The 23,355-nt window shown below is 45.1% G+C and overlaps 2 protein-coding genes across 4 annotated transcripts in view; one reads left to right on the forward strand and one right to left on the reverse strand.

Moving 5' to 3' along the window:
* LOC113407529 (ankyrin repeat domain-containing protein 45-like) overlaps positions 1-3,629 on the reverse strand; it is a 34,258-nt gene extending 30,629 nt beyond the window's left edge. The window contains exons 1-2 of the mRNA XM_029912446.1: positions 3,340-3,629; positions 2,398-2,565 (exon numbers count right to left, since the gene is read on the reverse strand). Coding sequence (XP_029768306.1) covers positions 2,398-2,565; positions 3,340-3,622 — 451 coding nt within the window. The 5' untranslated portion in view covers positions 3,623-3,629. The remainder of the gene's footprint in view (positions 1-2,397; positions 2,566-3,339) is intronic.
* Positions 3,630-10,189: 6,560 nt separating this feature from the next.
* LOC113407545 (kelch-like protein 20) overlaps positions 10,190-23,355 on the forward strand; it is a 40,106-nt gene continuing 26,940 nt past the window's right edge. Inside the window, exons 1-3 of one of the 3 annotated variants that reach the window (XM_026656176.1) lie at positions 10,213-10,273; positions 10,640-10,755; positions 13,336-13,401. In XM_026656176.1, the coding sequence (XP_026511961.1) occupies positions 13,379-13,401 (23 nt within the window). In that variant the 5' untranslated portion in view covers positions 10,213-10,273; positions 10,640-10,755; positions 13,336-13,378. Of the gene's footprint in view, positions 10,274-10,635; positions 10,756-13,335; positions 13,402-23,355 lie in introns of all 3 variants that reach the window. The other 2 variants (XM_026656177.1, XM_026656175.1) reach the window with 2 other exon arrangements.

Here is a 23,355-nt window from a genome sequence, read left to right on the forward strand (position 1 = left end):
GCAGAATGCTCTATGTCAACGGGACTATTCACAAAGCAAGGTTCAGCTCAGCGTAAGTGCATCAGGAAGTGGCCCTTACAGCTCAGTCCTGCTCACACGGATGAAAAGAGGAGTTTTGCCGTTGACATAAGCAGGCCCAGGATTAGACCCTTTGTCAGCAGCCTCTAGAAGATGCTTAAGAAACATGACTTGTTGATCATTTAAAATGCTTTGGCTCCCTCTTCAGCACTGTTCCAAGAGGCTGGAAACCTCTCCATGATCCATCAAAGAGGAAAGGGCTGATTTTAAAGGGACAGGTCAACTGGGCCTCATCGTTTTAAACTGAATTCAGGTTTCAGAGTAGCAGCCGTGTTAGTCTGTATCCGCAAAAAGAACAGGAGTACTTGTGGCACCTTAGAGACTAACAAAACTGAATTGCTATTCTGAGGACTGAACCTAATGGCAAAGGACTCTGTAGCATGGGCTCGCTCAAGAATTTCTCTCATGCACCATGAACATAACATAGGAACAGCCAGACTGGCTCAGATTTGTGATCATCTAGCCCAGTGTCCTGTCTCTGGCAAAACCAGACACTTCCGAGAAAGGTGCAAGAAACCCCTTATAGGCAGATGTGGGGGTGATCTGTCCCCAGGAAGGTCTCATCCTAGTCCCTGAGAGTTAGAGATTGATTTAAGCCCTAAAATGGGCAACGGAGACATTTGAAAGTACTGTAGCAGCCAGGATAGAACCCAGTGGGAGCCTTAGCAGGTGGATGGGAGGATAAGTCTGAAGTTTTCTTATAACGACCTGCAGAAAGTAAATCTCTGGAGAACAACAGACTGGACCAGAGCCCCAGGCTGGTGTAAACCAGCATACCTCCATTGAAGTCCATGGGCCAGATCCCCCGCTAGGGTAACGAAGAGTAGTTCTGCTCAAGTCCATGGGCCAGATCCCCAGGCTGGTGTAAATCAGCATAGCTCCACTGAAGTCAGTGGAGGTGACTTACACCGGCTGAAGATCTGGCCTGCGGACTCTTGAATTGGTAAGTAAGAAATCCAGGCTGATGGCTTTTGGCTCTCGATGAAAAGAATTACTGTCACAATGTCATCTGCTTTGTCTTTCCAGGTGTCCGTGGAGACCTCTTCTGTTTCTGTCACGACAGAATTTCATGCTGAGTGCACCTGCAACGTGGACAAAATGCTCTGCAGGCTGGTGGCAAACACGTCTACCATGAGGAAATACCTGAAGTATGTATGCCACCATTGTAGGAATAAAGCCAGGCACCAGAAGTTAAGTAAGAAGAGGAAGGAAGAAGAAATTAAGGATGAATTGATCTTCCCTATTTGTCCATACAGCCACAGCTCCAGCACAGATATCATGATGCAGGAAGTATAAGGGAAAGGACTCCTCCTTGGACAACAATCATATTTTCGTGCTCTAATAATTATTTATCCATATTCTTTGCTACGATGTTGCGAAGTCAGGAGAGTGGGGACGACAAGGGCAGAGCCAATCTGAAGTCGATGTCTGTTTGTCTGAACGTTTATCTAACTATGACAGTTTGAGAGTTGAACGCTGTCGATGTTCCCATGGACAAGGTGGGGAAGGAGGAGAGGAGAAAGAGGGACTATTAAAAAAAAATCTTTCAGAAGCGTGGTGACGGCAGTTTGAATTTGGAACGTCAGTAAAATAACATTGTACTAGGCTGAAAGAAGCCCCAGTTCTCTCCTGTGATCCAGTTGCTTTGAGCCACTCCCTCAATGCAAGGCAGCTGGAAAGCTGCCTTATTCCAGATAGTTGGGGACTCCTCTAGCCAAAGGTGAATCCCCATATGGCATGGAACCAGAATAAGTGCTGTACATCAGCTCCTCCAGCACAGTGGGCATGGCCAAGGAACAGGGGGCATGACTGGAGAGCCACTGTGTCCAGCAACCCCTGGCTGCTAGAATGGCCCCTTAGGGCTGTAGCTGCTGGGTCACACCAGGGGCCAAACTGCTCCCTGACCACTCTGCATGTCAGGGAGCTACACGGACAGGGTAAACCAGCTTTGTCCCTTTTCCTCTGGTCCTGCACTGAGCATCGCTTGGCAGGACCAGAGAACCTCAGCCTGATGCTTTACATTTCTGCTATCCAGGACTTTGCTTAGAGCATGGGCACCAAGGGTTCACTCACAGAGTTACTGGTGCAGCTCTCACCTTAGGAGCTGCATTTGTTGTTGGATCAATCACCTTACAGGTCTGGCCTAGAGTAGTATTTAATATTCATTTGACCTACAGACATGGGGGTCAGATCTTCAGCTGGTGTAAATCAGCATAGTTTCATTCACTCCAATGGAGCTCTGATGGACTTTCACCAGCTGAGGCTCTAACCCATGGTGATCACAACCTCCCCTGTGTAGATGGGCATTACCAGTCTCACCTGCCCAGTCCAGGAATTCGACGCAGTCTGTCTGTGCATAACGGTCGGCTATATCTCGGGCCTTTTCACCCCGGAAGTTCGTCGCTAGAATATCAGCTTCCAGTTCTACCAGAGTTTTCAAAGTCTCCAGCTGGCCCCAGGCCGCAGCACAGTGGAGGAGTGTGTAACCTGGGGGATGACAGAGAAGTCATCAGAACCAAAGGGAGAGGTATCTTGCTGGGGGTCAAATGCCAGCTAATAATACTTTGCATTTTCAGATCAACTTTCTTCCCAAAGTGCTAAGTACATGTGAAACCCCCTGTAATGCAGCCGCCACTGGAGGGGAGGTCAGCAACTAACCAGTGCTGCACAGCAGAGTGAGGGCGGGGAGAAAATTGTGTCCAAGGGCAATCCTCAGACAAAATCTACAGGGAAGGAGCCAGCCATGGAGGGGAGGGGAAAGGCATGTGGAGTCTGGAATCAGTGGTACGACAGAAGAAAGGGAAGTTTTGCAGCAAGTGGGTTAGAGAATTTAGGTTTCAGGAAGTGAGAGATGACCAAGCAGCTGGGACAACAGAACAGAAAGATCAATTTCTAACAGTGGAGAATTTCAGGAAGGGAACAGAGGAGAGGCCAGGATAGGGGGAGTGAGTGAGCATGGAGAGGAGGTGAGTATAAAGCCACGTGGGAATCTAGGGTCAGATCCAAAGCCTAGTGAAGTCAATGGAAAGGCTCCCATTACTTCGGTGGTGCTTGGATTAAGCTTCACAGAAGCAGAGTGGCGAGTGGAAGGAGTAAGTGAATGTGAATGTGAATTCAGAGACGTCAGGATAAGCTTGAAGGAGCAGAAGGGCTGATCCTGCACCAATGAAGTCAATGCGTCGGCTTGGATGGGAACTGGGTCATGGCCGGAGTGAGCAGGTGTGGGGCCCAATCCATTGCCCGCTGCCGTCAGCAGCATACCTCTGGCTGTTTTATCCTTCATGACCACTCCGTATTTTGCCAGTGCTCTGATGACTGCACTCTGTCCAGCCATGCTGGTTGCATACAGTAGGTCTCTCCCTACGATGTCCTTTTCCATGAGAAGTTGCATGGCCTTTTCACCATCAGGGTCTTCTGGGTTGGCAAAAATCTGCTGCACACCCTCCACATCTCCAGTGAGAGCAAGCCTCAGGAGAGGGTTAAAATACTCTGGCTCCTTAGGCTCCCCTGTATCTGCTGGCTGTGTTGCTTCTACTAGCTCCATTGTCTCTAGAGCAATGTCTGCCAAAAAAGGAGGAACAGTATGGAATCCTTTAAAGCAGCTGATTGGTTTTGTGGTTTGCCCGTATATATATTCATCAGGATTGTAACCTGGGTCTTTTCTGAAATAGAATGGGGCACATCCAATATTCACCAATGACCCTCCCTGATATGAATGTATTCTTTTTATTTACAGTGTGGCCAACTCTCATTATTTTATCGTGGGTCTTGTGATTTTTCTTAAAGCCCCAGCTGTTGGAACCATGATATTGCATGAGAATCTCAACTTTCATTTAAAAAACAAAGTACACTTCGTGCCTTGTGGCTGCAGAGTACAGCTGGAAAATGTCAACCCTAATGGCTCAAATCCCAGAAGGCAAATACCAAGAACCCAACATTTACTATTTTTTTAAAAACTCATGATTTTAAAGCCAATTTTGTGATTTGTGTGAGTCAGACTCATGAGTTTTGAACTTTGGGGCTGGCAATACTGATTTTACATTGTTACCAATGCGCATGCCAGTTTTGCAGAATGTAGTGTTTAAAAGGGCTTGCCACCTAACTCAGGCGGAGCAGATCAAATTAACTAGCGACCACATTAAGTGCAGATCATTGTGATAAATTAAGACAGATTTCCATGAGTTTATACATCATGCAGAGCTTGGTATGAGCAAGACACTGAACTTTCTTTGAACTCAGTAGCCCTTACATAAAGATTTCAAATGTGATTTTTCTGCCCAGTGTCAATTTATTTCCAGTATTGTACTGTATATTCATCCCATTACTGGCTCCTCCTGCTGGCTAAAGTGAAACATAGCAATTCGCAGTTTTACTTTTTACTGGGCTGCTGGAGAAGGATAATTATTTTGGTATTGAAGATCATGGGTTCCTATTCTCTTGCAGCTGTTGGGGAGTCTGCAAGACTAATTATTAGAGTAGACCACTGAAAGTTGGGATTGCTGGGTTCTAGACCTTGCTTTGTCACTTATTAGCAATGGGCTTGCTCCATCACCCACTGAAATCAATGGAAAAACTCCCATTGATTTCAGTAGACATATGAGGCCTTGTGTGACCTCAGAAAAGTCACATAACTTCTCCATGTGTTGGTTTCACCACTGGTAAATTAGGGATAATAATGTAAATTTGCAAGGTTGTTGTGAGGCAATTAATTACAGCCCGAGGAAGCTAGCAACAGTGATATTGGTTGGGGGATAGGGACATAGTTTTTAATCCCATTGAAACTGGGCACACTATGTTTTTTGTATATATATGGACTGTCAATTAATTGTAGTTAACACAAGCGATTAAGACAAAACAAGTTAAATTAAAAAATAGTAATTAATCACAGTTTTAATCACACTGTTAAACAATAATGGAATACCTATTTAAATTTATTATAAATATTTTGGATGTTTTTCTACATTTTCAAATATTTTGATTTTGATTACAACATGGAATACAAAATGTACAGTGCTCACTTTATATTATTTTTTATTACAAGTATTTGCACAGTAAAAAAAATAATGATCCAAAGCAGTGCAGACCAATGCACCTTCATTTGCATCATCTGAGTCAGATGCCACCAACAGAAATTAACACATTTCTTTTAATCATCAGCATGGAAGCATGTCCTCTGGAATGGAGGTCCAAGCATGAAGGGGCATACAAATGTTTAGCATCTGGCACGGAAATATCTTGCAACACCGGCTACAACAGTGCCATGCGAACGTCTGTTCTTACTTTCAGGTGACATTATAAATAAGAAGCAGGCAGCATTATCTCCTGTTAATGTAAACAAATTTGTTTGTCTTACCAATTGACTGAAGAAGAAGTGGACTTTTGTTTTTAAGTGCAGTTATGTAAAAAAAAAAATCTGCATTTGTAAGTTGCACTTTCACGATAAAGAGATTGCAGTACAACACTTGTATGAAGTGAATTGAAAAATACTTTTTCTTTTATCTTTTTTACATGGCAAATATTTGTAATCAAATAATATAAAGTGAGCACTGTACACTTTGTATTCTATGTTGTAATTGAAATCAATATTTGAAAACGTAGAAAAACATCCAAAAATATTTATAATATATTTAAATTAGTATTCTATTATTAACAGTGTTTAAAACTGTGATTAATTGCAAATATTTTTATCTCATGATTAATTGCAATTCTTTTTTTAATCATTTGACAGCCGTATATATATATATATATTTGTATAGCCATTGTTTATTTTCATTTTATCACAAAAGCACTTATCCACAGATTTAAAATACACAAACACTTAAAGATTAAGGAACAAAAACACAGGGGACTTTTATGTCTATGTACTCCATAAGAGAGGGACTTTCTAGGGACAGTTTGGTATGTATTTTCCCAGGATCAGGGCCTAATTTAGTTAATTCAGGACAGAGGATTACGTGGTGTCCCAGTGAAGTCAGTGGGGCTCTGCACAGGAGAAAGGGTCCATACCTGGAAATTGCATCAGGCCCAACGTCACTTAAGCTGACAGGAACCATTTTGTTTCTGTTTTCTCATGAGAGGGCAAATACATTCTTACTGTGAGGCTACTTCTCTCTCCAGCCCATGGGAAATTGCCATTTTCACAAACATTTAAGAAGAAAAGCCATGTTAGAGGAGGATTTGTCATAGAAGGACCTGATCCTGACTGGTGCTGGGTGCCCCAGACTCACTGATCCCAGTGGGAGCTGCAGATACCATGCTCACACAGTTTTCAGGGTAACTGTGTTGAAAAACATAGGACAAAGGGCCAGCTGCCAAGAGGAAGCCCCCTGCACAGTGGCATCGAAGCTCACAAGACAGGGGCCCGCTGTTCTCTGCTCAAATGCTTCTTAGTGGCTCCCGACTGGACCCAGGCTGCTGTGGGACAACAAGCACCACACCTGCCACGTCCCACAGCTCCCTAGTGCAGATTCTCAGGATCAGGCCCTAAATGACCACACTGAACAAGACACAATTAGGGCCCCATGGCCCCTCTAGGGCTCACACAAACCTGTACACAGCGGGGATGTCCTCACCTCCAAGTCCCAAGAAAGCTATTCCCGGCCCTGCCTGGCCAACACCGATGCAGACAGCTTCTGCTGTTGCCATAGCAACAGTTCTCTGTGTGCCACCGTCACTCTCCTCCGGATTCCAGGGAAGGTTGACATCATGGAATGGCCCCGCGCAGCCAGCTGGGGGACAAGGCCTGCTGCCAAGGGTTCCGGGGTGCACAATGCCACTGAGTCTGGAAATGAGAGGGAAATCACTGGTGAATATGGCTGGAGGAATAATCAAAGCCTTCTGATGCCAGCCTGCATCTCCTGACACTGTAATTTTTAGGGAAGGGATTTAAAAGCCATTTCCAAACCCTTGGTATCATGTCAGTGAGCTGTCTTTAAAATTCCTCTCAGGTCAGTGATGTCTCTGGGAGTCACACAAGATTTTGGACCAGACTCTGCATAGCCACTAAGCAGCGGCCTGACTGCAAGTGAATGGGAGTCTTTCCACTGTGCCTGGCCCTAGAACAAGAAAAGGGATATGCAGTGTTGTTGTGGTGTGCTGCCATTCCTTTTCTTGAGACAAGGTGGGTGAGGTAATATCTTTTATTGGACCAACTTCTGTTCTCTGGTTGAGAACAGAAGTTGGTCCAATAAAAGATACTACCTCACTCACATTGTCTCAAGAAAAGGAATGGCAGCACACCACATAGCAACCTGCCACCTGATTGGGAATGGACAGTAATGAGCGATGGACACAAGGGATCCAGCCCCAACACAGTGTGGCCCCAATCCTGGGTGGGTTGTACCTGCCCCAACAGATACCTGAGGGGGTCTGTCTTTTTTTTTAAAACATTTTGACACTACTTGCATAGCTTTTCATGCCAATAAAGTCTCCTTGAATTGAACTGAAGTTAACTTTAGTGGACTTTGGATCGGACCCAGGTGAGCAAGAGGGTTGTAGGACACATGAAGTTTCTCTCCTTTTGCCCATTCCCACAATGTCTGGGTGCAATCACAATCCCTACAGCACACAGACTGCTCCCTCCCACTACCCACTTGATACGCAAAACATGCCAAAAGCAATGACGGGGAGGAGGGGACGGGGAGTAGCGTTGGCTGATCGCAAAAAAAAAAAAGAACACACCACAGTTTCCTCAGGATAGTGCAGCATCTGCACACTGGGGGCTTCCAGAGCAACTTCTGTGGTGGAGCAGAACTCACCCTAGGCAGAGTGATATATAAATGTCACAATCAAACCTCCCACAAGGTTTGCAAGGTTTGCCACAAGGACTCGTCATTTTTTTTCCCCAAGAGAGTGTAACGCATCAAAAAGGAAGGGAGTTGAATCCACTCTGTTTATTTAAGAAATTAAGGAGATGCTGAGTTTGCTATGCAATTCTAACAAGATAGCACTTTGCATTCTTAGGTTGCCTCATCAGGGGATCACAAAGCACTATGCAAACATTGATTAAACCTCACAACCATCCCACTTCCAAGACAAAATTGCTACACTGGGGATGAGTCATAAGATTGTGATGCTACCTTAGCACCTGGAGATGCAAAGGAATAATGTTTCACAGATCCCAAAAGTGAGTTCAGGACCCATAGGAACCTGTAATTGCAGGACGCCTTGTGAAAAGCTATATAATCCTGACAATAATTGGGTGACAGTCTTTCCTGTGAGATCATGTTATACTAGCTCCATTTTACTGGCTGGGGAAACCGAGGCACAAAGCAATTTAATGACTTGCCCAAGACCATACAGCAAATCAGGGCTCTGAACCAGGAACAGAATCCAGGAATCCTGACTCCCAGTTTCCTGCTCTAATCTCTAGGAAATACTTCTGTTTATTCACATCAATGCACAGTGAATTCCCAGAGCCTAGTGAAACTGATATAATAATTGATAATCACTCACTGAGCTGAAAAGGGCTGAATGATCTGCCCCACATTTGTTTTGAAAAGGGTTGTCATGCTTAGGAAGGAGCAGAAGTCTTTGTAGAATCAGAGTCCAGTTGAAGTACACTGACATGAGGTCTTGCAACTGCTCTTCTTTCATTTTTGACCCAACACAAATCTGCTATTCTCTCATCAGTGTTATTGCCTGGTGTGGAGATGGGAATTGTCTTGAGTCATTCTGAGCATCTTGAGTTATTCTGATAGGCAAAGAATAAAAAACACAACACACTTGTTGCAGAGGTTGCAATTTGTAGGGTACTTTGATATTCTTTGGGAGGAATGGTGCTCTAGAAATTTAAAATATTATTAGTTCAGGTTTACTTAGGCTGCTGGATTGTGCTGGAATGTTGGACTAAGTCCTGAGTTCTATACCTGGCTCTATCACTAACTCACTGTGTGATCATGGGCCAGTCACGTAAATTGTCCATGCCTCCATTTCCTCATCCGCAAAATGGGGATAATAATTCTTACCTAGCAAACAGGAAGAAATCCCACCTGTCCCCAAAATTTCCAGGGTCATCCCACTTTAAATAAGTGAAAATGTGCCAAGCTTCATAATTATGGATCCTAATGTAGCCTGAACATGCCTACACATTTTGAATGTTTAAAAAAATATGTGACCCTGCATTTTATTATTCTGAATTCTTGTCATCAGGAGTGCTGAGTCATTAAGCCACATTTGGTGACATTTTGCACTGTGGGTTGGTGGCACTTCACCGTGATATGGCTATGCTTTGCCCCAACATGGTGATGCTTCATTGGGATGTTTCTCCACAACAGTTCGCTGTGATGCTTTATCATGACACAGTGACACTTCACCGTGATGTGGTGCTACTTTGCTATGATGCTTTCCTGTGGCCTGGTGATGCTCTGTTATGGGATTATGACCCTTTGGTGTGACTATTTCTCCATGACACACTTCCATGATGGAGGGATGCATTGCTGTGAGGTGAACGCTTCTCCAGGACACTATGATACTTGGTGGTGACCCATTGCCATGATACAGTGACACTTTACAGTGACCTCTTATCATGACACTTTGCTGTAACATTTGGAGGTGACCCATTACCATAATACTTGGTGGTGACTGTTGCTGTGACACAGCGACACTTGACAGTAGGGTTGCCATTTCAAAAAATAAGGGACTGTTTTTTTAGCACTCTCACCCCACTGCTCCTCCCAACATTATTATGATAATCAATCAATAAAATAATAATAATAATTAATAATATAATAAGCAGTACTCACCTACATTCGAGTGGGGTATTTCTTGCTGCTTTTTGCAGCACTCAATAACTCCCGATCTTGTTCAGAGATGAAAAAATAAAGGACATCCTTGTAATAAGGGACTGCTGGCCACCTTATTTGGCGGTGACCCACTGCCAGGAGGCTTTACATGACACTTCATGGTGGTGCCGTGATAACTCAGGGCGATACTAGCGTAGTCCGCTGCCATGACGACCAGGCGTTCGCCTTCAGCCTGGTCCCGCCATTGGGCCCCCTGAGCCTCCATCCCTGGGGGAGGAAAGGGGGCGGGCCGGTTTGAGCCCGGAACGGCGGTGTCCGCGGCTGCGGTTCCGGGGGGAAGGCTGGGGAGGCCGGACCGCGTCCTGCTGGCGGAGCCGACGGGCGGAGGGGGCTGGTTACTCGCTGTTCCGGGACCCGCAGCAGCAGCACCCGCAGGCACAGACCCCGCGCCCGTGAGTGACAGGGCGGGGGTCCGGGTCCCTCCTCCACCGGCTACAGCCTCCCAGGCCGTGGCTCCTTCAGGGGAAGACTCCCCCCACCCCCCGTTCGAGCGAGGGGGTCAGGCCTCCGCAAGGGATGGCGGGGGGCCGGGCCTAGGGGCTGGGACTTGGTGGGGAGGGGGTGCCGGGGATGACGGGGCGAGGTGCAGGGTCGGGGCTGGGGGAAGGGAGTAGGGGGAGGAGCAGGGTGCCTGGGGTGCAGGGTCGGGGCTGGGGGGGGGAGGGGCTTTCCATCTTCAATTGTAATCCCTTAAAATTCCCAATGCATCCGTTTGCCGACCCCTCCTCCCCCCGCTTGGACTGGTTGGGAATAGACAGTGGATCACGCTGGAGCCTTGTCTGTGTCTTGAGGGTACTGATGGTATCTGAGTGCACCTCCCATCCTGGGCTCACCATACTGCCTTGCAAATGTGAACAAATTATCCAGCATCACGGTGAGATGAATACCTGATTTTGGGGAGAGTCTCAGAGGCAAGATGGTAGTTAGGGGGCTCATTCACATTGGAAGTCAATACATTTAAGTTCTTAACTGCTGTTTGTGCCTTTGAAATTCCCTCCCCTCCCCCAGTGTTACAGATGGGGAAACAGAGGCATAGAGATTTAAACCTTCTTATTGATGAGGTATGAGGAGTGATGATGCACCTAGGGGCCTGATCCAGTATTCTTTTGGAGGCTGGGGGATGCAGGGAATAATGTTGTTTAAGTTGCTTTTCTATATTTCAACAACATTATTTGCTAGTTCTCTTGCTGACTTCTTTTTGTTTCATGTCACGTCTTATGCATGACGTGATGCAAAAGGAACATCTTGTATCAGGAGGTGATAGAAAACCAGCTATGCTTATCCATGAAAACAGCAGCATATATCTGCTATATAGCTATATCTGTGTATATCCTGGAGCTGGGGCCACTATGAGAGAGAAAAGAACACTATTAATTGAATGGAACAACAAATGGGACTAAGTATTACTTGGTGTTACTATCCCAGTGAGGACATTAAATCAGGGACATTGTAGCAAAATTGTACAGAAATTTATTTTCTTGATTTTAATGTTATTTTGAGGGGATTAATTCTGACACAAACACAAAAGGACTGTGAAGAACATAGCCTGTTTACTGTACAAAATGCCTGCAGCATACTGTGAACATCTTCTATTCACATTCCTGTAAAAGGGTCAGGTGTAGACATGCCCATTTATCTAAATGTATACAGGTGATTCATGACATCCAGTACTGTTAATCTTGTAGTGGAATGATCTTTATAATTCTCTGAAGCCCCTTCATGCATGTGAAAAGTGTTTCACACGTTGCATTAGAGTTGCATGTGCTCAACACCCCCCAGGAATAGGTTCCAAAAGATTTATTAGTCACATTTATTAGCAAATAATAAATAGGTACTGATAATTTGAGAAGCCTGCAAAACTAAAGATAGCAAATCTAAACATCATCTTGATTAATCAACAACCTCATTAGGGCAAAATATTAAATTTTCCCTATGCGTTCATAATATATCATGTTGATGGAATATACGTATGATTGTTTCTTGATCTGACCATACAAGATTTTTATAAATTAGGCCGCAAAAACAATATGTAAAGCTAAACCTTTAATATATACAGGAGTTAGGGAATTATTATTATGCCCATTTTACATATAAAGAACTGAGGCACAGATTGGTCATAAAGGAAATCTGTGACAGAGCGGAGAATTGTGTCCAGATCTCCTGAGTTCCTGTCTGGTGCCTTAACCACAAGACCATCCTTTTGAAGCTTTTTTCATATGCTGAGGATGTCTTCTCTTGTAGATGGTATAATTTACTGCTTTCCAGTCTCCTAGCAATGTTGTGCATCTTGATTGTTTGTGAAGTGCTCTTTGATTCTTGAATAGGTGCTATGGAATTCGAAAGTATTGTTATACTGCTCTTGCTTCTTGAGTTCAAATGTTAAAGGCTGTTATGAAACACCACAATACAGAGGGAGTATTTGGTGTTTCCGTAAAGTTTAGTTTATATATTGGCTTGATGTTCCTATTTTAAAAGAAACATGAACATTGCACTTCTTTTTTGTACCTACTATAGATTCTTTTTACCTACTAAGATTGAAAAGCAAGTTGTCAGCCTCCACTCCAAACCCCGCTTTGTCTCCTGCATTTATAATGGTGTTAAATATATTTAAAAGTGTTTTTATTTTATAAGGGGGGGTTGCACTCAGAGGCTTGCTATGTGAAAGGGGTCACCAGTACAAAAGTTTGAGAACCACTGGTTTAAAGGAAGCTGTATCAGAAAGCGGAGTTTCATTATATTAGTCATTTTTTAAAATAATCTAGTTGACAAGTGTTCCTGTAAAAAGAGGGTGTATTCAGCATTAGAATTGGAAGTCTGAGGAGTACAAAGTATGTAACTGTTGCTTCTACTAAAAAGTAAATATACATTTAATAGAATTGGAAAGTGAGTTACAGTATCATGCAACTTCATCTATTTATTCTGTGGATATGTGGCTTTGTTAGCATTCCTCTTACCTCTGGGACATACAGTTGTCCAGACCCTAACCTGATCTTATACCAAATACTGACCCTAGGTCAGTGCTGTACTGTTTAATGGGTGCCATCTTTTTCTCGTAAGTGTGTGAAGTATAAATATTTTCTGGCAGTTTTTTGGAAGTGTGAGAGAAACATCCCATTCCCCACCCCCCAGTGTCCTAGATAACCTTTCCTTCCTTGATAAAATTGTTTAGAGTGTCCAGCGTAGTATGCAGCTTACTGAGCGCATGATGGGTGTCACATTTGTCTACACCATCACTGTGCTAAATGTATTAAACTCATTATTTGTAAGGTGCTTAACTTTTCTTCTGTCTTATTCTCTGTAACCCAGCCATTGTTTAGTGAGATTGTGAATTTTGCAGCTGGATAAGGGCTTCTAGTCATACTATTTGGGTATGATTAGTTATTGTTTGTATCATGGTGAAGAGCTGAAATAGGACATACTTTCACTTTTTTCATCCTTTTTTTTCTCCCCTTAGGTCAGGTCTTGAAGTGTAAGGTGCAGGCTTCTCTTCACGGTGCATGGACGGAAAGCCAATGCGCAGGTAAGGTGCAGAACAAGAAATGATTCTTCTCTGATCAAAACCTGACATTGATATTGAGTTGATTTTGTAAGTAGCTAGCCCATGACATGTTTATTTGAGGTGTGTATTGTACAACTAACAATATTTATTTTAAGGGGCAAAACTAAACATCTGTTAACATGAATATGCTGTTAGAGAAAGGAAGTATAGAAGATATGTGTTGCCATAATCATCCATTTTAAAATAGTTCACTGTGTTGCTTAAAAAATGTACTTTGGACCACTTATTTTATGGTGTGATTATACCAATATTTCCTCATGAACCATCTAGCAGTATTTCTTAAACCTAATCATGCTCCTGATGTGCGTTACTGTGACCTTTACTGTAGACTCCAGTTCTCTACAGGCTGAGGGGATTTGTCTCTTATTTGTGGATAACTAATTGCATCTACTGTAATGGGCTGTGGACACATCTGCAATCTCTTCCTGTATAATGCTGACATCAGCTATGTCAGAAACAGTCTCTGTCCTGTAAAGGAAAGAAGTATTGTGTTGTTAAAAAGGGACATTGACCAGCCTGTTTGACATGAATTGTATCTGCCCATTTTGATGATTTTAATAATGAGTGTGCCATAGTTATGCTCTATAGCAGATATATTTATGTATTTTTAAACAGGCTGCCTACAAAAGGCCTATCTGTGTTTGCATGGTTGAGAATCACTTTTCAAAGGTATTGGACAGCCAAGACTCATGAATATCACCTAGCCTGATATACTGGTTGTGTCCCTTAGGTCAAAGTATCTGTTGGGGAAAACTTATTAGATGCACACTGGTAATCACATAAACACTACAGTAGGAAAAGAGGTGGGATTTTAGCATAAGCCACTTTGTAGAGGGATATTAATTACTGCATTTGCAGAAACGAGTGCTAACATAAACTTGGTTGTGTAACAGGGTGGTAGGAATTGCATTGTTTATTAGCTCAGTAATGTCATTCTACAAACCCTTATTGAGTTAAATGAACCCCTCAACAACCAGAAAAAGATTATCTATGCTACTGCTTCAGTTACGCTAATAAATACATCCTGGGACGTGACACAGGTGTCATTGTATCATTCAGCATTTTGCTGAGACAAGGAGACTGATTTAGGCTGTGAGGGGACACAGTTGGCTTTCTACTGTGAGTTTTTTTTCCTCAGAGGATGGACTGAATAATCTACCAGATATTTCCATCTTGATCTTCTGCAGTGGGAGCAGTTTAAACATTTTTTAGCAACCATAAGGCCACATCTATTCTATTCAGGTTCTTGTACTGCCCTCATCACTGTAGTACCTGAATGCTTTGCCTAAGAGCATAAAGCAGTGTGATAAGCATTTGCTATGTGTGGCCTCCCTCCCCCCCCCTTTTTGTGTGTGTATGTGTGTGTGTGCAAGGGAAAAAAATGTGAGTTTTTTTTTAAATTGTTTCTGCATTTATTTTGGCTGCTGTGCTGTATGACAAGGAATGGAAAGTGTTGAGGTTTGAGGTTGTTTTTCGATCCTGTGGAAGTTCATTTCTCAGCCTTAGCTCTGTCTCCTGCACAGACAAGTTTACCCTGGCAATGAACAGCTCCATTGTGCCTGAGCAGCAGATTTGTCTATCATGGTCCTAATCCTGGAACATTAGACAAATTTTTTTAGATATACTGGGTCCAGACCCTCTAGCACCTTGAAGAGGACAGAGATCTTGAATTTGACTCAGTGTTCTATAGGAAGCTAGTGGAGAGAGCAGATGACAGTTGTGATGTGCTAATGCTAACTTGTGTTGTTGAGGTGTTTGTGCTGTGTACTAACTGGAGTTTCCTAAGAGCTGACAGTTTCATGTCCAAGTATATTGCATTGCTGTAGTCCAGCTAAAAGCTGACAATGGCATGGATCTTTTTTTGTGGGAGGGGACTCCTAATCTTTTGCATATCTCTGGGAGCTCTGTGTGGGCCATGAAGTTCCTGTTTTGTTTGTTGTTCTATTGCTTATTTGCTTCCAAAATGTATTTCAAACAAATCTTGCTATGAAATCAAGTTGTACTATTGGTGAAGCATTTACTTTTATCCTTAATCAGTGCTCTACAGACATAGTAGCACCTTGTGTGATGGTCTTGTCAGAGCTCACAAGCAAAGTGGGGTTGGGCTGGGTCATTATTTGGATAGATGATTATGTTAGGTCTGGTTTCAGAGTAGCAGCCGTGTTGGTCTGTATCCACAAAAAGAACAGGAGTACTTGTGGCACCTTAGAGACTAAGGCCTTGGCTACACTTGCGCATTATAGCGCAATAAAGCCGCCAAGAGCGCTCTACCTCACTCCCCGTCCACACTGGCCAGGCACGTAGAACGCTCTGACTCTGCGGCTGGAGCGCTCCTGGTACTCCACCTCCCCGAGAGGAATAACATTTGTTGCGCTCTCGCTGGAGTGCTGCGGCGCCAGTGTGGACACCTAATACGCTCTGATTGGCCTCCGGAAGTGTCCCACAATGCCTGTTCTAGCCACTCTGGTCATCACTTTTGAACTCTTCTGCCCTGTCCTCAGGTGACCAAGCGTCAGACCCGCCCTTTAAATTCCCTGGGAATTTTGAAAATCCCCTTCCTGTTTGCTCAGCCAGGTGTGGAGTGTTCTCAGCGCATCTTTCCAGGAGGCTGTGCCTCCACGCGCCAGGCGATCCCCAGTATGGAGCAATGGCGAGGTGCTGGATCTCATCAGTGTTTGGGGGGAGGAAGCTGTGCAGTCCCAGCTGTGCTCCAGTCGTAGGAATTACGATACCTTCGGGCACATTTCAAGGGCCATGATGGACAGGGGCCATGACCGGGATGCGGTGCAGTGTCGGGTTAAAGTAAAGGAGCTGCGGAATGCCTACTGCAAAGCCCGCGAGGCAAACGGCCGCTCCGGTGCTGCCCCCGCGACCTGCAAATTCTACAAAAAGCTGGACGTGATACTTGGGGGCGATCCCACCTCCACTGCAACGACCACCATGGACACTTCCGAGCCCAGCACAGCAAGGGTGGGGGGGGAGGAGGAGGAGGAGGAAAGCACGAGCGATGGTGCTGAGGCGGGGGGAGACACCCCGGAATCCCTAGATGCATGCAGCCAGGAGCTCTTCTCGAGCCAGGAGGAAGGCAGCCAGTCGCAGCGTCCGGTGCTTGGGGAAGGACAAACAACAGAGGAGGTTCCTGGTAAGTGGCTGTCTTTTCAGGAAGGAAGTTTTTAGGTACGGGCTCTTTGGGCGAGGAGAGTAAGGGCTGCATGCATGCCTAGATGCGGAATAGCGCGTTGATGTGGTTTATCACATCGCGGTAATCGGCATCGGTGATCTCTTCAAAAGTCTCAGCCAGAACATGAGCAATGCGCCTGCACAGGTTTATTGGGAGAGCCAGCGTGGTTCTTGTTCCAGTCAGGCTAACGTGTCTGCGCCACTGTGCTGTGAGGGGCGGGGGGACCATTGCGGCCACAGGCAAGCTGCGTATGGGCTAAGGCGGAAGCCACATTGTAGGAGAAGACCCTCCCTTGCTTCCCTGGTCACCCTCAGCAGCGAGATATCTTCCAGGATGAACTCCTGTGGAGAATGTTGGGACAGTGTTCAGTGTAGGTGCCCCCTGCAGCTGTTGGCTCTCCCCAAGGCACAGAAACCCAGAGGTGGGCTGGTGCCAGAATAGGAATATGCGTCCCATCTATCGCCCCTCCGCAGTTAGGGAAACCCATTTGTTCAAAGCCAGCCACAATGTCATGCACGTTACCTGGAGTCACAGTTCTTCTGAGCAAGATTCGATTAATGGCCCTGCAAACTTGCATCAACACAATTCCAACCATCGACTTTCCCACTCCAAACTGGTTAGCGACCGATCGGCAGCTATCTGGAGTTGGCAGCTTCCAGATTGCAATAGCCACCCACTTCTCCACCGGCAGGGCAGCTCTCAATCTCGTGTCCTTGTGCCGCGGGGTGGGGACGAGCTCAGCACACAGTCCCATGAAAGTGGCTTTTCTCATCCGAAAGTTCTGCAGCCACTGCTCGTCATCCCAGACTTGCAGGATGATGTGATCCCTCCGCTCAGTGCTTGTTTCCCAAGCCCAAAAGCGGCGTTCCACGGTGGAGAGCATGTCCGTGAATATGAGAAGCAATTTCGTGTCGTATGCGTTACGCGACTTGATATTATCGTCGGACTCCTCACTGTCACTTTGGATCTTAAGAAGTAACTCAACTGCCAAACGAGACATGCTGGCGAGACTCGTCAGCATGTTCCGCAGCAGTTTGGGCTCCATTCCCGCAGACCGAAAGGGAAGACAAAGCGCGCTCTGCACAGAAACCGTTGAAAGATGGCGCCAAATGTGGATGGAAACACAGGGATTGCTGGGATGCGAAGCGATGCATCATGGGGTGTTGGGACAGAACCCAGAAGCCCTGCACCCCATGCCCCCTTCGAACAAGCCACAGCGCCAGAATGGGAAGAGGTGCTCTGTGGGATAGCTGCCCATAGTGCACCGCTCCAAATGCTGCTTCAAGTGCTGCGAAGTGGCCACGCCAGTGCACTTGCAGCTGTCAGTGTGGACAGACTGGAGCGCTTTCCCTGGTGCGCTCTCTGAAGGCTGGTTTAACCCAAAGCGCTCTACATCTGCAAGTGTAGCCATGGCCTAACAAATTTATTTGAGCATAAGCTTTCGTGGACTAGAGCCCACTTCATCAGATGCATAGAATGGAACATATAGTAAGAAGATATACACACAGAGAACATGAAAAGGTGGACGTTGCCATACCAACTCTAAGAGACTAATTAATTAAGATGAGCTATTATCAGCAGGAGAAAAAACCTTTTGTAGGGATAATCAAGATGGCCCATTTCAGACAGTTGGCAAAAAGGTGTGAGGATACTTAACATGGGGAAATAGGTTCAATTTGTGTAATGACCCAGCCACTCCCAGTCTCTATTCAAGCCAAAATTAATAGTATCTAGTTTGCATATTAATTCAAGTTCAGCAGTTTCTCGTTGGAGTCTGTTTTTGAAGTTTTTCTGTTGCAAAATTGCCACCTTTAAGTCTGTTACTGAGTAACCAGAGAGGTTGAAGTGTTCTTCTACTAGTTTTTGAATGTTATGATTCCTGATGTCAGATTTGTGTCCATTTATTCTTTTGCGTAGAGACTGTCCGGTTTGGCCAATGCACATGGCAAAGGGGCATAGCTGGCATATGATGGCATATATCGTATTGGTAGATGTGCAGGTGAATGAGCCCCTGATGGCGTGGCTGATGTGATTAGGTCCTATGATGGTGTCACTTGAATAGATATGTGGACAGAGTTTGCATCGGGCTTTGTTGCAAGGATAGGTTCCTGGGTTAGTGTTTTTGTTGTGTGGTGTGTGATTGCTGGTGAGTATTTGCTTCAGGTTTGGGGGCTGTCTGTAAGCGAGGACTGGTCTGTCTCCCAAGATCTGTGAGAGTGAGGGATCATCTTTCAGGATAGGTTGTTGATCTTTGATGATGCGCTGGAGAGGTTTTAGTTGGGGGCTGAAGGTGACGGCTAGTGGCGTTCTGTTATTTTCTTTGTTTGGCCTGTCCTGTAGTAGGTGACTTCTGGGTACTCTTCTGGCTCTGTCAATCTGTGTTTTTGCTTCAAGTATCTAGCCTTTAGAGGGAACTGGTTAAAACTGTCTTCCTTGAGCAAAGAAAAAATAGCAGGTATGGGTTTTCACTGCAGTGATTACAATGGAGGAATGAGATGAAGTTAATTAAAGATTAAATTGTAGTTTGGGGAAGGCTGTTGCTTCTCACTGGGGAAGTCAGCCAGCTGCATGGGCTGGGATCTCATCTGAGTGAAATTAGCTGCAGAAGGCATAGAAACCTTATTAAAAGACTCAGGCTGCAGAGCCTCATTGGCTTCTTTCTTTCTGCATATAGATAATCTCAGTTAGTGAAACTGACTTAATTGATTTTAATTCACTAAACTAAGAGAATTGTCATAGTAAGCGGTGTAAATAGTGACAGATAAACTGGATTATTACAGTTATTTAATTTTTAATAATCTATGGTATTAGTATCCGGTTTTTGAAAAGTGCTTGTTCACAACACATAACTGTAAACTGACAATGTCCCTTTAAACCACAAAATCTGTGAAGGGCAGGGACACGGTTTTGTTCCCACTGTTGATGACTAGAGTTAGTACTCTGCTCCTAGAAGCCTCCACTGAACATCTAGTTGATCCAGTGCATAGTGTTGAGGATTTAATAGCTGGCATTCATGGTCGGTACTGAACTAATGTCCCAGCATGTTGTGAGTGGGCACTGTACTGTTGGAGGTAACTTATTCTGGCTGAGACATAAAATCAAGTTCCTTGTGTTCTAAATCTGTCATGGGATTTTCAGGAATTGTAGCCTGGTGTACACACCAAATTCCAACTCTGATATTTATATTCTTCAAACTGAAATGCAGTCCCCTTGCAGCTTCAATTGGATACTATAATCTTCACTTCTTTTCCTAATGAATGTTGCAGAGTGCTGTTAAACAGCTGCCTGCTTTCCACCCTAGGGTGTGTGTGGGGTTGGGGGTGAGGGGCTGAGAGTCGAAAGGTGCTTAAAAGTAAATTATTACTGAAGTGTCAGTGTGCATTTCACTCAGAAACGTAGCCATAGATGTTTGGAACCTTGTAGGAGTTCCTTTTATACTTCAGGGATGGATGCAGTAGGGGAACTAGAAGTGGGTGGCAACCTAGGCAGCAATGACCATGAGATGGTTGAGTTAAGGATCCTGACAAAAGGAAGAAAGGAGATTAGCTAAATATGGACCCTGGACTTCAGAAAAGCAGACTTAGACTCCCTTAGGAAACTGATGGGCAGGATCCCCTGGGAGGCTAATATGAGGGGGAAAGGAGTCCAGGAGAGTTGGCTGTATTTTAAAGAAGCCTTATTGAGGGCACAGGAACAAACCATCCCGATATGCAGAAAGAATAGCAAATGTGGCAGGCGACCAGCTTGGCTTAACAGTGAAATCTTCGGTGTGCTTAAACTCAAAAAGGAAGCTTAAAAGAAGTGGAAATTTGGACCGATGACTAGGGAGGAGTATAAAAATATTGCTCGAGCATGCAGGGCTGTAATCAGGAAGGCCAAGGCACAATTGGAGTTGCAGCTAGCAAGGGATGTGAAGGGTAACAAGAAGGGTTTCTACGGGTATGTTAGCAACAAGAAGGTGGTCAGGGAAAGTGTGGGACCCTTACTGAATGGCGAGGCAACATAGAGACGAATGATGTGGAAAAAGCTGAAGTACTCAATGCTTTTTTTGCCTCAATCTTCACAGACAAGGTCAGCTCCCAGACTGATGCACTGGGCAACAAAGTATGGGGAGGAGGTGAGCAGCCCTCAGTGGTGAAAGAACAGGTTAAGGACTATTTTAAAAAGCTGGACATGCACAAGTCCATGGGTCCAGATCGAATGCATCCAAGGGTGCTGAGGGAGTTGGCTGATGTGATTGCAGAGCCATTGGCCATTATCTTTGAAAATTTGTGGCGATCGGGGGAGGTCCTGGACGATAGGAAAAAGGTAAACAAAGGTAAAAAGGCCCATATTTTAAAAAGGGAAGAAAGAGAACCTGGGGAACTACAGACTGGTCAGTCTCACTTAGTCCCTGGCAAAATCATGGAGCAGGTCCTCAAGGAATCCATTTTGAAGCACTTGGAGGAGAAGAAGGTGATCAGGAACAGTCAACATGGATTCACCAAGGGCAGGTCATGCCTGACCAACCTGATTGCCTTCTATGATGAGATAACTGGCTCTGTGGATATGGGGAAAGCGGTGGATGTGATATATCTTGACTTTAGCAAAGCCTTTGTTACGGTCTCCCACAGTATTCTTGCCAGCAATTTAACAAAGTAGGGATTGGATGAATGGACTATAAGGTGGATAGAAAGCTGGCTAGATTGTTGGGCTCAACGGGTACTGATCAATGGCTCAATGTCTAGTTGGCAGACGGTATCAAGCGGAGTGCCCCAGGGGTCGTTCCTGGAGTCAGTTTTGTTCAACAACTTTATTAATGATCTGGATGATGGGATGGATTGCACCCTCAGCAAGTTCGCATATGACACTAAGCTGGGGGGAGAGGTAGATACGCTGGAGGGTAGGGATAGGGTTCAGAGTGACCTAGACAAATTAGAGGATTGGGCCAAAAGAAATCTGATGAGGTTCAACAAGGACAAGTGCAGAGTCCTGCACTTAGGATGGAAGAATCCCATTCACTGCTACAGGCTGGAGACTGACTGGCTAAGCAGCAGTTCTGCAGAAAAGGACCTGGGGATTACAGTGGATGAGAAGCTGGATATGAGTCAGCAGTGTGCCCTTGTTGCCAAGAAGGCAAACGGCATATTGGGCTATATTAGTAGGAGCATTGCCAGCAGATCGAGGGAAGTGATTATTCCACTCTATTCGGCACTGGTGAGGCCACATCTGGAGTATTGTGTCCAGCTTTGGTCCCCACATTACAGACGGGATGTGGACAAATTGGAGAGTCCAGCGGAGGACAACGAAAATGATTAGGGGGCTGGGGCACATGACTTAGGAGGAGAGGCTGAGGGAACTGGGGTTATTCAGTCTGTAGAAGAGAAGAGTGAGGGGGGATTTGATAGTATCCTTCATCTACCTGAAAGGGGGATCCCAAGAGGATGGCGCTCGGCTGTTCTCAGTGGTGGCGGATGACAGAACAAGAAGTAATGGTCTCAAGTTGCAGTGGGGGAGGTTTAGGTTGGATACTAGGAAACACTATTTCACTAGGAGGTGGTGAATCACTGGAATGAGTTACCTAGGTGGTGGAACCTCCATCCTTAGAGGTTTTTAAGGCCCGGCTTGACAAAGCCCTGGCTGGGATGATTTAGTTGGTGTTGGCCTGCTTTGAGCAGGGGGTTGGACTAGATGACCTCCTGAGGTCTCTTCCAATCCTAATATTCTATGATTCTATGCCTAAGGGCATGTCTACACTTGCCATTTAAAGCACAAAAAGTCCCTTTTTTGCTCAAAAACCGTGGGAGTGTCTACACTTGCCAATGACTTTTTGCGGTGAAACTCAGAAGTTTCACCCCAAACAGAAAACCACCTCCACGAGAGGTGTATAGTTCTTACTGCTTATCCTTTTGCGGTGATGTGCAAGTGGAGACACGTTCTTCCTGTGTAAACAGCTTTTAACCTCCGGAGGATATCCTAGGGTGACCACTCTGGCCAGAGGCTCTGCTGCTCTGACGCCAGGTAAACAGACGTCCGGCCCTCCCCCCTGTAAAGCCCTCGGAAACTTTGAAACTCCCTTTCCTGTTTTGTTTGCAAGTGCTCATCTGGCCAAGTGACCATGGCTGCTCCACAGAGCAAAGGATCCCCCACTTGGACCTTGAGCTTCCCTCCCTCCCCCGCCCCATCGTCAAAATGGAGAGAGCTGCACTGTGGGATAGCTGCTCTCAGTGCGCTGCTCATTGGTGATGGAAATGCTGCAAATGTAAACATTATCTGATGCCTGTGGAAGCAAGTGAGTACAGTAACCAGCAGGCTTTTCTTTCACCGGTTCCCTATCACAGGTGAAACTGACAGTGCAAAAACTCTGCAAGTGTAGACATTAGCCTAATAAATGCTTGTGACAATGAATAAAGCTCTGGGAGCCAGCATAGCCAAATACAGTGAGGAGATAAAACAGCTCATTTATTTAGCTGACTTGCAGGCTGGCTGTGTTCCTGTTTTACTTTTCAGCATTGTATGCTACAAAGTGATCTTGTCAGCTCTTCCTTAATCCCATTGTATTTGCTGATTTCCCCAGCCCTGCACACTGATGGAAGCTAATCCCTGAATATCTGCATAGCTGAGTGTGAATCTTTGATCCTTGCATACACATTTCCTCTTCAGGTTTCAGTGGTAGCCGTGTTAGTCTGTATGAGCAAAAAAACAAACAAACGAGGAGTCCTTGTGGCACCTTAGAGACTAACAAATTTACTTGG

The sequence above is a fragment of the Terrapene carolina genome, unplaced genomic scaffold (assembly GCF_002925995.2).
Source record: "Terrapene carolina triunguis isolate 2854851 unplaced genomic scaffold, T_m_triunguis-2.0 Scaffold212, whole genome shotgun sequence".
In the NCBI taxonomy this organism is placed as follows: Eukaryota; Metazoa; Chordata; order Testudines; family Emydidae; genus Terrapene; species Terrapene triunguis.